At 44.7% G+C, this 14,649-nt stretch overlaps 1 protein-coding gene across 2 annotated transcripts in view; it reads right to left on the bottom strand.

The window, feature by feature from the left end:
• Nucleotides 1–14,649, bottom strand: part of ARHGAP39 (Rho GTPase activating protein 39) — a 189,494-nt gene that overhangs the window by 120,876 nt on the left and 53,969 nt on the right. For both annotated transcript variants that reach the window (XM_063450969.1, XM_063450970.1), the window contains exon 3: nt 1,898–3,296. In XM_063450969.1, the coding sequence (XP_063307039.1) occupies nt 1,898–3,296 (1,399 nt within the window). The remainder of the gene's footprint in view (nt 1–1,897; nt 3,297–14,649) is intronic.

The following is a 14,649-nucleotide window of genomic DNA, read 5'->3' as shown; positions in this document are numbered from 1 at the left end:
ATATCCCACTTCCTCTAATATGCTTCATATCCCACTTCCTCCAATATGCTTCATATCCCACTTCCTCCAATATGCTTCATATCCCACTTCCTCCAATATGCTTCATATCCCACTTCCTCTAATATGCTCCATATCCCACTTCCTCTAATATGCTCCATATCCCACTTCCTCTAATATGCTCCATATCCCACTTCCTCTAATATGCTCCATATCCCACTTCCTCTAATATGCTCCATATCCCACTTCCTCTAATATGCTTCATATCCCACTTCCTCTAATATGCTCCATATCCCACTTCCTCCAATATGCTTCATATCCCACTTCCTCTAATATGCTTCATATCCCACTTCCTCTAATATGCTCCATATCCCACTTCCTCTAATATGCTCCATATCCCACTTCCTCTAATATGCTCCATATCCCACTTCCTCTAATATGCTCCATATCCCACTTCCTCTAATATGCTCCATATCCCACTTCCTCTAATATGCTCCATATCCCACTTCCTCTAATATGCTCCATATCCCACTTCCTCTAATATGCTTCATATCCCACTTCCTCCAATATGCTCCATATCCCACTTCCTCCAATATGCTTCATATCCCACTTCCTCTAATATGCTCCATATCCCACTTCCTCTAATATGCTCCATATCCCACTTCCTCTAATATGCTCCATATCCCACTTCCTCTAATATGCTCCATATCCCACTTCCTCTAATATGCTCCATATCCCACTTCCTCTAATATGCTCCATATCCCACTTCCTCTAATATGCTCCATATCCCACTTCCTCTAATATGCTCCATATCCCACTTCCTCTAATATGCTCCATATCCCACTTCCTCTAATATGCTCCATATCCCACTTCCTCTAATATGCTCCATATCCCACTTCCTCTAATATGCTCCATATCCCACTTCCTCTAATATGCTCAGTCCCCCCCCCCATGTCTAAATATCCTGCAAATCTGACATACTTCAAATCATCTGCATACACTGCCCCATCCACCATATATACCGCACAGCATCATATTCTCTCTTATAACCAACCATTGTCATCCCCACATATAACCTATCTATGCCATCATCTACACATAACCTACATGCAATATTTAAATAATCTGTCTCAAAAACATCCTCCAGATATCCTGCACACCCCACTTCCTCCAGATATCCTGCACACCCCACTTCCTCCAGATATCCTGCACACCCCACTTCCTCCAGATATCCTGCACACCCCACTTCCTCCAGATATCCTGCACACCCCACTTCCTCCAGATATCCTGCACACCCCACTTCCTCCAGATATCCTGCACACCCCACTTCCTCCAGATATCCTGCACATGCCACTTCCTCCAGATATCCTGCACATGCCACTTTCTCCAGATATCCTGCACATGCCACTTTCTCCAGATATCCTGCACATCCCACTTTCTCCAGATATCCTGCATATCCCACTTCCTCCAGATATCCTGCATATCCCACTTCCTCCAATTTTCCACCATCCAAATCACATGTCCTTCAAATATCCAGGAATTGTGAAGAGAGACTCAGCCCTGAAGGCTCTGCTGTGAGACATTCTGAGTGGAAACAAAGTTAAGACTAGGAGGTTAAATGAATAAAGCAAGGAGTGGGGTAAAAGGGCCTTCCATGGGGTGATCTGGGAGCTATACCAAGGGAGATGTGGATTTCTCTGGTGTAGCAGTCAGGGTGTTACTTAACTCTCTAATTGAAGAACTTCCATAAATCATCAGATACCATCTCGACACAGTAACAATGAATAGTTTTATCATGCACAGGTAGTTTACATGAATTTACCTGCTACTTTCTCTATAAAAATGAATGTTAAGGGGAACTCATTTATGAAATGCAAGGCATTACACGTTGGCATATTACCTGAGATGGATGTAAGTATGGTTCTGGCGAGGCCAGGTTAGTCTGAACAGAAACACTCTTCTCCAGTAGTATTTGTGGAAAGCCAAGTTTTTCAAAAGTGCTTCTTTTCCAGTGTTTGCTATCCTGCTGTGCAAGAGCCTCATCTTCACTAAATGCTCGAACCACAGGCCCCGGCATTGGCAAAGGCACTGCACCATCGCTTTCGTACCCAGAACCGTCCTTCTGGGAGTCCCAACTGCTTCTCTGCTTCATGTGGAAGTGGGCCTGCTGGGCCTCCCAGGCTAACCTAGCTTGCGCCATAAATGCCTCAGGAGAGTTACGATGCATGTCTGCTTCCGATGACCTACTTTCTGTCCGACTCATCAAAGGTCTGTTGGGCATGGATGAAGGTCTTTCCTCATTGGTTCCCTGCTCAATGAATGTCTCCCGTTCTACAGAGCTTTCTGAAGGGGTTGAGTTGGGCTCCAAGGACAAAGAAGGTTTTCTACTTTTCCTTTTCCTTGTATTGGGAGAATACCCTGTTGAAGACATAGTGTCCTGCTGACTTGACCATGACATGGAGTCTTCTCCATGAAATTGATTCTTCTGCTGACTTAGCCGTATGTCAGATCCCTCCATGCTGCTGTAATCTCCTGATTTAACCTCCAGTCGTTGGTCCCTCATGTGAAGTGGGTTATGCTGTAGGGAGTATGAACCACCAATGGTATTGGGTGTATATTTATGTCTTATACCCGTTTTCATCTTTGGGCTTGACCCAGACTGTTCAACGTAAACTAGCTGCCTTACATACTCCTTTCCTGCAGGACTGTAGTCCAAGCTCATAAACCTGTCTGAGCATTTTTGTTTGGTTAGCACCAGCTGTTGATATGGAGAGTTGGATGCTTGTTTTGGAGATTGCAGGAAGCCTTGTGGTTTGCGGATTGGTGATTTCTGCGGCGACATTGCCCTGTAATTGCCACTTGCATCGTATTGCATTTCCATTGGAGGCTCATCATAGATTGGGGCCTGGTATTCCATGGGTGGTTCTTCGTAAAGTGGAGGTTCGTACGCATAGCGAGGAGAGGAAGGCTGAGATTCATTTGAGTGTTTTCGATGTTGAGATTGCAGAGTACAGAAAGATTCCCCTCGTCCAAGCAGCGGAGAGCAAGTGCCCACATGATCTGACCTTTTCATATATGGTGACTGCTTGCGCTCAGGGAAGAAAACGGAGTTGTCTGTATCAACGGAGAATGTCTGCAAAACAGGCGATGGCTGGCCCCCTGATGGTCTCCGAGAACGAGGCCCTTGCAAGCTTTCAGTGGTGTACCCATTCCCATGCGTGAGGAAACTGGGCTCCCGGTCGGTTACTTTTATCAGCATTCGGTCTTTGGTGCCAGTATTCCATCTCAGAGAGGAGGTCCTGCACAAAATAGACAAAAAGAGTCACTTAATGTACAATCATACTGAATATCAGTATTAAAGAGACATTATATATGCTCCTGCATGGTTATGGTACAAAGAGCACACCTGACTATTCGAGCCTCAATTTGTACCAAACACTATAGTGATAAGACCCCTGGCACCACTTCTACTCTCTTTCACTAAGAGAGCCCGAGCTGCAAACAGCTTTATGTATGGGGGGATATAATGAATGAAGCTATACAGCCAGCCAACACGAGTCAGTAGTTTCAATGTTTTTAAGTGTTGATCATCATATTCCATAATCTTCCAGGGTTATTTCCTAAATTGTAAGTAGTTCAAAACATTCTCCAAGCAAAATATATTAACAACTCAGTGACTTTGTCCTTAAACAAACACAATCATCACTGATTTTAAATACCTTAAAATGGAGACTATAGGCACCCAGACCACATCATCTCATGTGATGTGGGGGCAGTGTCCCTGTCCCTTTATCTCTGCAATGTAAAACAAATTGCAGTTTAAGAGAAGCTACAATGTTTATATTACAGGGTTAAAACTGCATCTAGTGGCCGTTTCCCACTAGAAGTGCCGAGTGCCACAGGGCACAGGCATTTGCTTGCCTGTGCCCTGTGTGGTCAGGTGACGCTCTCAGCAAATAAGTGACACCCCATTCACAAAACCGGCTTGAAAAGAAATGCCACCGGGGGTGTGAACATCGCCATTTAGATGACGTTGTTTTGGTGCCTAGAGGGCCCCTTTAACTCTAACACAACGCTGAACGTCCTTGCCGCTTTGCATGAAAATGTCCAGCATCTTCTAACTCCCCACAAGAAAGCATTGATTCTATGCTTTCCATTGGGAGGTGCACGTGTCCGCAGGACCTCAGTGTTTTTAGCCCTTTCATTGCGGCAGGGGGGCACAATAGCAGAGAGGCATTATAGTGTTAGTAATGCAGCATTGTATTCTTAACACTACAGAGTTCCTTTAATATAAATCTTTAAATTACACCATCTTAGTATTTTTAATGCAAATTGCCATAATACAGACAATTGACTCGAGTATAAGCCGAGTTGGGGTTTTTCAGCACAAAAAATGTGCTGAAAAACTCTGCTTATACTCGAGTATATACGGTAATTGTTTTCAGACACGTGGATCTCCCTAATGCATCCAGTCTGTCCTCCTCTTCTAAAATCCTTAGACCTACTACTTCGAAGAGACCTCGCATTGGCAAGCTATTTCTGCCCATGTTTGGATGGAATTCCTTGTCTGAAAGCACCAGCTGACAATCTGAGCTAATCAATTCTGTCCAAGTAGAGAGGAAACGGACATGTGTATTAAGGATCGACCAATTATCGGTTTTGCCGATATTATCAGCCAATATTCAGATTTTTTGCTACTGTAAGTATCGGTATCGGCCGATAATCACCGGTAATATTGATTTCCTGAAAGGAAGTGCTCACTGAGAGAACTTCTTGTCAGTCCGGCAGGGTACAGGAGACTGAATCTCCTGTACCGCGGGAGACAAGACATGGGGGAAGTTACACTTTGGGAGAGGGGGGGGAAGTGAGAGGGGGAGGAAGTTACACTATGCGACAGGGAAGGTCGGAAAGCACACTATGGACCAGGGGAGGGGGCTAGGAAAGAACACTATGGGACAAGGGAGGGGAGGAAAGAACACGATGGGGAGGGGGAGGAAAAAACATTATGGATGGGGGGATGAAAAAACGCTATGGGACAGGAGAGGGGAGAGGAAAAATGCTATGGGACGGGGGAGGGAGAGGAAAAAACGCTATAGGACAGGGGAGTGGGGGGAAAGAATGCTATGGGACAGGGGAGTGGGGGGGAAGGAAAGAACACTATGGGACAGGGGAGGGGTTGGGGGAAAGAACACTGTGGTTTGGGGGGAAAACACTATGGTTTAGGGGGGGAACACTATGGGGAAGGACGGAAGAACACTAAGGAACAGGGAAGGGGAAGAACACTGGGGGGGGGGAGAGAGAGGAACAACAAGGGAAGGCACTAAGGAACAGGGAAGGGAAAATGAACACTGGGGTAGGGGAGGGCACTAAAAGATAAGGGAGAGGAACATTAAGGGTAATGGGGGAGTTCCTACCGCACATATTTACACACATACACACTGCATCCACTAATCAAATACTCTCACTGCATTCACTACACACACATATAAATATTCTTGAAAACATAAAAGAAATCGGACTGGCATGTTTATTTTGTATATTTACCACTTAATAAAAAAAAGCTTTGCAAAAAAAATTCAAAATGGTAAATATCGGTAAGCTATCGGATATCGGCCTGAAAGTTCACAAATCATCAGTATCGGTATCTGCTCTAAAAAAAAAAAATCAAGACCGGTCGATCCCTAATGTATATCATGAAGAGTGCATTAGTCGCCATTGATAGATCAGAATAGGAGGATTGGCAGTGGGTGTCCATGGGACCCAGGTAAATGTCAAACTAAGTGTAAACTGTTGGACTACTTTCATTAAACAGCTCCAGCGCACTGCTAGCACCGTAACTACAAGTGATATGCAGTGGTTATGATACCGGAGAAACTGACGGAAGCCAAGCACAGAGAGATGGACACAGGTTTCTTCAGGAAGGAAGAGATTCTTTATTGGATCACCGATCGGGACTCAGAGGGACTAGCGTCACCAAAATACAGCAAAGTCTGAGTACTGAATACATAGAGTACATTCCTTATATAGCACTGTAGCTCCTCCCACAATTAACTACACCCACACATACCCTTAACCTATTTAATGAATAGAGTCTAAACTCATCCATCCGGTCTAACCACGTGGCTCATCTGATACAAAGGAGAGGGACGCGTAATTCCAGTTCTTACATTCCTGCACCTGGTCAGTACAGTGATGACAGTATCTTAGCTACGTGTTATTAACTAACTGATACTACAAACACATATACATACATATGCCTTGTGGCAATCTTAGCCTGCTAAACTTGTATTTTACTGGAATTACATCACATTCCCCCCTTTGATGCCTCTGATATTTCACAATTACTTGAGGCATCACTTAACCTTGGTTTGCATATACCTCAGGTTACCATGAACCAGACCAGACTTATCTTATGATGTGAATCTTCAACATTCATCTTCTTGCATTGGTTCTCCCTGATCTAGAGCCTTATACTTATATATCGCCATTATCTGTGCAGCAGCCTTCCTCTCTGCTATACTTCCTATCAGGCTTTGCACAGACCTAACTACTAAGGGTATAAGACACGGTAGGAGTAGACACAACAGTAAAATCAGTAGGACTCCACCTACCACTGCCTTAAGCCCTCCAAACCACTCATACCAGCTACCAAACCAACTACTTGGATTGTACCCTTTCCATACCTGAGTAGGCACATGCGCTAGTTTAACCATATGGCTAGTAAGCTCAGCTATTGCTTGCCCTTCGTCATCTATTTGAAGACAGCAATTGCTCAGGTTAAACTTCCCACATACACCTCCCTCTACTGCCAAAAGGTAATCCAAGGCTAATCTATTTTGGTAGACTGCTGTCCTCATCCTGGTATTATGCTTCGCTAGAAGATTGAGTGCTTGTGAGGTCTCATTAGTAATAATCTCAACCACCGCCTGTAATCTTATAATACGGTTGAGCATATAAATAGGGGTTCTATAACCAAAGGTACCATCTTCTGCCCACGTGGCTGGCCCATAGTAATCTATAATACGCTGGGGAGGCCATTCATCATCTTCCCAGGCGCCTATCTCTATGGGTCCCCTTTTCTTCCTATGATTCACATCATACACTTTAACACCTAAAGTCTCACCTGTTTCAATCGGTAACAAGAAGAAGGATGGTTTGAGCATACCCAACACACATGCCCCTTCCCAGTCCTGTGGCAGCTCCGAATAGGCTTTCTTACCACAGATCCAGTACAAATTTGCTGGGGCTCTCCAAATAGATGTGATGGATAGATCAAACCACACATCCTTTAAATTGGCATATCTAGCAAACGGGTTAGATGGTTCTGAGACATTTGAAGCCGACCACCAAGTTGTATTTTTAGTATCATCATCATAAGCTTTTTGCCCTAGACAAGTTAATTCTCCTACAGAAGTATTATACATTATTCCTTTCCTTGCTATGCAAACATAACCTATGATGGAGGTCTTTAATCTCCACTCAGATTTACCTCTAACACTCAAATGATAATCGGCTTGTGTAGATATTAGTTGGTCAACTGCCTCAGAACCGGACATTACCTCCTTTGCTTCCTAAGGCCATTGGTCTCCCATGTTAGTACCTCCACACACATAGCAGTTGGTAACATTAAGACTACCGGCAATACTTTCAGCTAAATCGATGAACAGGTTTTTAGCATTATGGGGGATCTTATTATCTATACTCATCTCTTCGTAAAAGGAATGGTATACTTGATGAGTCTGGGAGGATACCGTATCAGTCTCTATTCCTATAAACAATAATGTCCCAGGATCTAAACCCGTCCCGTATATTTGAAACCCAAATAAATTTCCATACTTATCTAAGAACTTGTCGGGGTTATTAATGAGTATATGGACTGGGTTGCATTCCATAGACTTACAATAAGGGCTAGTCGGCAACTTAGTCACTATCATGTCTTTGTCTACTGTCTGTCCCCAAGTTGCCCACCCCACACAAGACCAATATGGGCAAAAGTTATAATCTCTATTTGGGCATCTAGGACTTACATATTTATTTTTGCTACTGGGACAAATATATTTATCGTTAGACCCATACGTCCTCTCCCATCTAAGATCCCCACATACATTCCACGGCTTTCTACCACTCGATATCGCTTTACACGCATCAAATAGCAGAACACCCGAAGAATGTACGGATTCTAACACCGTTTTATTAATTAGGGTCCCCTGAGGATCTCCATTCCTGAGAGTCAACCAAATTGTACGAGGCTGATACTCCGGACTGAAGCACTTAGGTTCTCCTACTCCTAAATGGCACACACTATAATCTATATTTAAGTATCTACATCTCGATACATCTCCTTTACATTCGTATTGTGAATGCCAAATTAGGGTTTGGGAAATATGGTTACCTGTTCTCGTAGTCTTAATGCATACCTCACAGCTAGGAGTGTCGGTACCTCTACCTTCCTGAATATAAAAACACATATAAATAAACACTATCAAAAGCACATCTTTCGCCGTCATCCTCAGTCTTCGTCCGTGCGATGGCGCCTCAGCTTCCAGGATGTGAGGGGCTGCAGGGAATGGAGTTCTGCTCATCTTCACAGGTGTCCCTTCGAGACTTTCCTGGCTTATACACTATGTGATGGTAAGCGGACAGGCTTTATTATGGCCTTCTCACTCACACCTGTAACAATAAAATTTGTAATCCACAATAATTCCTCGTTACTCCGACTGAGTAGTACGTTTTAACCGGATCTTGCAGGGATTCTCTGGATCTGCTGTAACTTGCCAAGAATCGACTGCTGCTGGTTTAACCCTGGAGTGATGTATCCACGGAGTCACTTCTGCTACTTTTATCGCTGTAGGGGTAGACAAAAGAACAACATAAGGACCTCTCCACTTGGGCCCTAACGGTACATTATTCCACTCTTTAATCCACACTTGATCTCCTGGATGATAACTATGAACAGGGGGATAAATATTCACAGGTAATCTATCTTGTACCCATTTCTGTACCTCCTCCATAGTCTTACCCAACTCTACAACCTGCTGCCGGGTAATTCCTTCTCCCAACTGACTCAAGTCCCCCCTTAAGTTACCAAGTACGGGAGGTGGTCGCCCATACATGATTTCAAAAGGAGAGAGGCCCATCCTTCTGGTAGGGGTACTGCGGATTCGCAATAAGGCTATAGGTAAGAGAACGTTCCACTTAAGTTGGGTTTCCTGACACATTTTAGCCAACTGGTTCTTTATAGTTCTATTCATTCTCTCTACCTTACCAGAACTCTGGGGTCTATATGCAGTATGAAGCCTCCACTTTATACCAAGCATATGAGTCAGTTGTTGTAGGCACTGATGAACAAAAGCTGGACCATTGTCCGATCCTATAGAACAGGGTAGTCCATATCGGGGTATTATTTCTCGTAGCAGGAATCTCACAACTTCTCCTGCTTTCTCTGTACGAGTAGGACATGCTTCTACCCAGCCTGAATAGGTGCACACAATTACCAGCAGGTAACGATGTCCACCCGATTTAGGCATCACTGTAAAGTCTATTTGTAGATCGGACATGGGGAGTCCCCCCATAAACTGAACTCCTGGTGGCTTTACTGGTCCTTGTCTTGCATTATTCTTAGCACACGTTACACATCTGCGTACAATGGCCTGAGTCAAGTTGGACAATCTTGGTATGTAGAAATGTTTTCTAAGAGATTCTTCAGTACTGTCTCTCCCAGAATGTGTCCCGTTGTGATAATTTTGGACAATTTCTACCGCTAGCGATGCTGGTATAACTATTCTTCCATCTTCTAGCTGATACCACTTGTTCTCCAGATACTTTCCCGGTTCAGTCTTTAACCACTCCTCTTCTTGAGCTGTATAAACTGGAGTCCATTGGGACAGTGGAGTTGGTATAAGAGCAGCTATATGCCCTACATACTCCTGTCTTCCTGATTCAGCAGCACGCTTAGCTGCACTATCTGCCATCCGATTTCCCTTGGTTACATCACCATCTCCTCTCAGATGCGCTCGACAATGTATGATACCGACTTCTTTCGGCTCCCACACTGCTTCCAATAGTTGTAGGATTTCAGCTGCGTACTTGATTTCTTTGCCTTCTGAATTCAGTAGTCCTCTTTCTTTATACAAAGCTCCGTGGGCATGAGTGGTTAAAAACGCATACTTAGAGTCCGTATAGATATTTACTCTTAAACCTTCAGCCAATTGTAACGCTCGTGTTAGTGCTATTAATTCTGCCTTTTGTGCTGATGTTCCTTTCGCCAGTGGCCGAGCTTCTATCACCTTGTCTATTGTTGTCACTGCATATCCTGCATAGCGGATCCCTTCTTTCACATAACTACTGCCGTCGGTGTAATATTGAACATCGGGGTTCTGGATGGGAAAATCACGAAGATCTGGTCTACTTGAGAATACTTCATCCATTACTTCCAAACAATCATGTTGACTTTCAGTAGGTTGTGGCAAAAGGGTAGCTGGATTTAAGGTGTTTACAGTCTCTAAATGCACTCTTGGGTTTTCACACAACATTGCTTGATACTTGGTCATACGGCTATTACTAAACCAATGATTTCCTTTGTAATCCAACAACGTCTGTACTGCATGTGGGACTCGTACATAAAGTTCTTGACCCAGAGTGAGTTTATCGGCTTCAGCTACTAGCAGGGCGGCTGCAGCTACGGCTCTTAGACAAGGTGGAAGTCCGCTGGCCACTGCATCCAGTTGCTTAGACATGTAGGCAACAGGTCTTTGCCATGATCCCAAGTACTGTGTCAATACTCCCACAGCCATTCTTCTTTGCTCGTGTACATATAAGTAGAATGGTCGTGTGTGATCAGGTAGACCTAATGCTGGGGCACTCATCAAAGCCTTCTTCACATCTTCAAATGCCGTTTGCTGTTCTTGGGTCCATAAGAAGGGGTCGTGCTCTGTACCTTTGATAGCTGCGTACAGAGGTTTTGCTAGTATCGCATAACTGGGAATCCATATCCTACAGAAGCCTGCTGCCCCCAAGAATTCTCGCACTTGTCTTCTATTCTTGGGTATTGGTATTTGGCAGACAGCTTCTTTTCTCTCTGGCCCCATAATTCTTTGACCTTCAGAGATATGGAATCCTAGATACTTGACAGTTGGCAAACACAACTGAGCCTTCTTTCTAGACACCTTGTATCCTGCCTTCCAGAGAATGTGTAGTAGATCGTGCGTTGCTTGCTGACAGATTTATTTTGTAACTGCTGCTATCAACAAGTCATCTACATATTGTAACAATACACACTCTCCTGGGATGGACTCGAAATCCAATAGATCTTGACTTAGGGCTGAACCAAATAGGGTAGGTGAATTTTTAAACCCTTGGGGCAGTCTTGTCCAAGTCATTTGGCGTTTTGAGCCCGTTACAGCGTTCTCCCATTGGAAAGCGAAAATACATTGACTTTCTGCGGCAATTCGGAGGCAAAAGAAGGCATCTTTGAGGTCTAAAACTGTGAAGTAAGTAGCCCCGCCCGGAATTAAAGCAAGCAGGTTATATGGATTGGGTACAACTGGATGTATGCTAACAACCGCATCATTGACTGCTCTTAAGTCCTGCACAGGTCGATACTCATCTGTGCCGGGCTTTTGAACAGGCAGCAATGGGGTGTTCCAGGGGGAAGTACAGAATTTTAGGATACCATACCGTATGAACTTATCCAGATAGGATTGGATGTTCTTCTTAGCCTTCTGCGGAATGTGATATTGTCTTAGGCTCACTGGATAAACCCCATGTTTCAGTTCAATTTTTATTGGTGGAATATTGCGGGCCAGTCCTGGTGGGTTGTTCTCTGCCCAAACTCCTGGTATGTTAAACAATGTCTCATCACTCCTAGGGTTTTGGCTAGTCAACACTGTATAAAGTCGCCACTCTTCTTCCTTTGGTACGGATAAAGTCATAATACCTGAAGGTCCATTAAACTTTAAAGATGTTGTTCCATCTGGTAGGAACGTAATCTGCGCTTGTAATTTGGATAGCATATCACGTCCCAGCAATTGGACTGGACATTCAGGCATATAAAGGAATTGGTGTTTTACTACGTGGCCTCCCAATGTACAGAGTCGACTTTTAAGAACCGGTCTTTCAGCACTTCTTCCAGTTGCTCCTATCACAGTAATAGTCCTTCCAGATGGAGGAGCAACTAGATTAGTCACCACTGAATGTTCAGCACCAGTGTCGATCATGAACGCACTCCTTTTCCCCCCTATTGATACATCGACCATAGGCTCCGCTCGACCAAGGGGGATGGAGCCCGGTCGGTATCAATAGTCCTCCATGACCGTGTCAGCCAATCCTACAAAGTCCCTACCTTCTCTATCGCGAGACCTTTGCGCTGCTGGAATATACCTGTCTTCCCTAACACTTCCTCTGTTCCCATTACTCCCTCTATAACCATTACTCCCTCCGGGACCTCCTCTACCTCTCGCTCTGCCTCTAAAGTTTCCGTAGCCTGCCCTGGGTTGGTCTCTCTCGTACTGCTCTCTTTGCGGACATTCGTTCCTCCAATGCCCTTCTTCCTTGCAATACGCGCATTGATCCCTACTCAAAGGCTCCCTACTCCATCTATTATTGCCTCTATCTGGGCCCCGTTTATCTACGCCTGCGATCGCTACCGCTAGCATATCAGCCTTTTTACGCATCTTGCGCTCTTCCTCTTTCTTACTTTCTGTATCCCTGTTCATATAGACCTTATTAGCTACCTCCATTAGTTGGGAGATTGACATACCTGCAAACCCTTCTAACTTTTGTAGCTTGCGCTTAATATCTCCGTAAGCTTGGCTGACAAAGGCGGAGTTCACCATTCGGGAATTGTCTGCGTCTTCCGGATTAAAGGGGGTGTACAAGCGGTACGCCTCCAATAATCGGTCATAAAAGACACTGGGCGCTTCATCGCTTTTCTGGATCACCTCAACTGTCTTCGACATGTTAATGGCTTTCTTTCCTCCGGCTTTCATGCCAGCAATTATAGCGTCTCTATAGGCTCTGAGTTGAACCATATCAGCACCATTTACGTTCCAATCGGGATCAGTGTTGGGATAATGTGTTGCGGCCCATGCTGCTGGATTAGCTTGGTTCAAAGCACGGGCTCTATCCTCTAATGCTTTAATGGCTGCTTGATTTATTCTTGTCCTTTCCTCATTGTTAAATAAAGTCATTAATAACTGCTGGCAATCAGCCCATGTCGGATTATGTGTCTGTACTATTGAGGTGAACAGATCAGTCATGGCTTGTGGTTTCTCAGTATACGAGGAATTGTGGGTCTTCCAGTTTAAAAGATCGGTTGTAGTGAAGGGAACATATACGAAGACAGGGTCAGCTTGTGCCATTTGACCTGCGGCATTAATATAGGCTGACCCGGGATTCAGACGAAGAGGCATCTGATAGTGTCTCAATTGTTGGGCACCGGTCAACTGTCGGGTCTGTATGGGGCTACGTAGGGAAGCGTCAGTCATGGGTTCCGGTCGGGGAGATATAGGGTATGGGGATGTGGGAGGTTGGTTTTGGGAAAAGGTAGTGAATAGAACACTTCGGGCCGAGCTAGATGAAGCTTGACCGGAAGTCTGAAGTGGCGCCAAATCAGGATATTCGTTTCTAATGGGGGTGGGTTCTGGTTCCGGAAGGGGAGATTTAGTATGAGGGGGGGTGGATCCTGTACTGGAGGAGGAAGCGGAAGTGGATGAGGGTAATGAGGGGAGGGGTGCAGGACTTCCTGCGTTTGCGTCACTTCCTCTTACCGGAAAGTAAGGGGGCGGCAAAGGGATCTCGGACTCAGGGGGCGTGTCCAAAATGGGCCTAACACCAGTCCTAGTGGACGAACAAGTCCTAGCTACCATGAGGCGACACTGCTCCTCGTGGCATGTCCGGAGCCATTTTGGCGAGTCATTTACGGCCTGTCTCCAACAATCAATATAAGGAAACTGGCCGTAAAGTTCAGGCCTACCTGATACAGCCACGTGTAAGCGCTGTACCAGAGTTGGATCCAAACTGCCACGTGGCGGCCATGCCGCAACCAAAGTAGGCCACTCCCTAGTGCACAAAGTGACCAAACGTACAGGGGACATCTTAACCCCAAAATCACAAACTTTGAATCCCTTTTTAAAATTCTTAACCATACATCCTAAGGGATCCGGAATCGTTGACTGCGACGCACCCATATTTAACAGTGGAACGTCGTCGACAACGATTACTATACACGCGTACTATTCAACAGTCACACCCGTTTCCTCTGGCAACAGCACCACGTGGTACGGTTACCAAGTGAAACGTACACAATAACAATAAACACTCAGGGAATTCCCGTACACACACAGCTGCTACACCAGTCACTATATAATCAATATTATGCCCTTTGGCGTAACTACACAGTCACCCACGCTATAATTCTCTATATACGAATTACCCGTCTATAACACACCCCAGTAACATCGTCTTTTACAAATAGCGGTTACAGTACGGTTAGCATAGGTCAAAGCACAAGTTAAGGTCACAATACAATTATTAGTGGTTATGGTGTTAAACATGCAATGGACGACAATGATTAGTACTTATTATATAATGTCAGTAAATATACAGGGTTATGGTACCGTGCACTATAATACAGCAACACACTATTAACACTCT

The sequence above is a fragment of the Pelobates fuscus genome, chromosome 4 (genome assembly GCF_036172605.1).
Source record: "Pelobates fuscus isolate aPelFus1 chromosome 4, aPelFus1.pri, whole genome shotgun sequence".
Lineage (NCBI taxonomy): Eukaryota > Metazoa > Chordata > Amphibia > Anura > Pelobatidae > Pelobates > Pelobates fuscus.
This window is presented reverse-complemented; position numbering and strand designations above follow the sequence as displayed.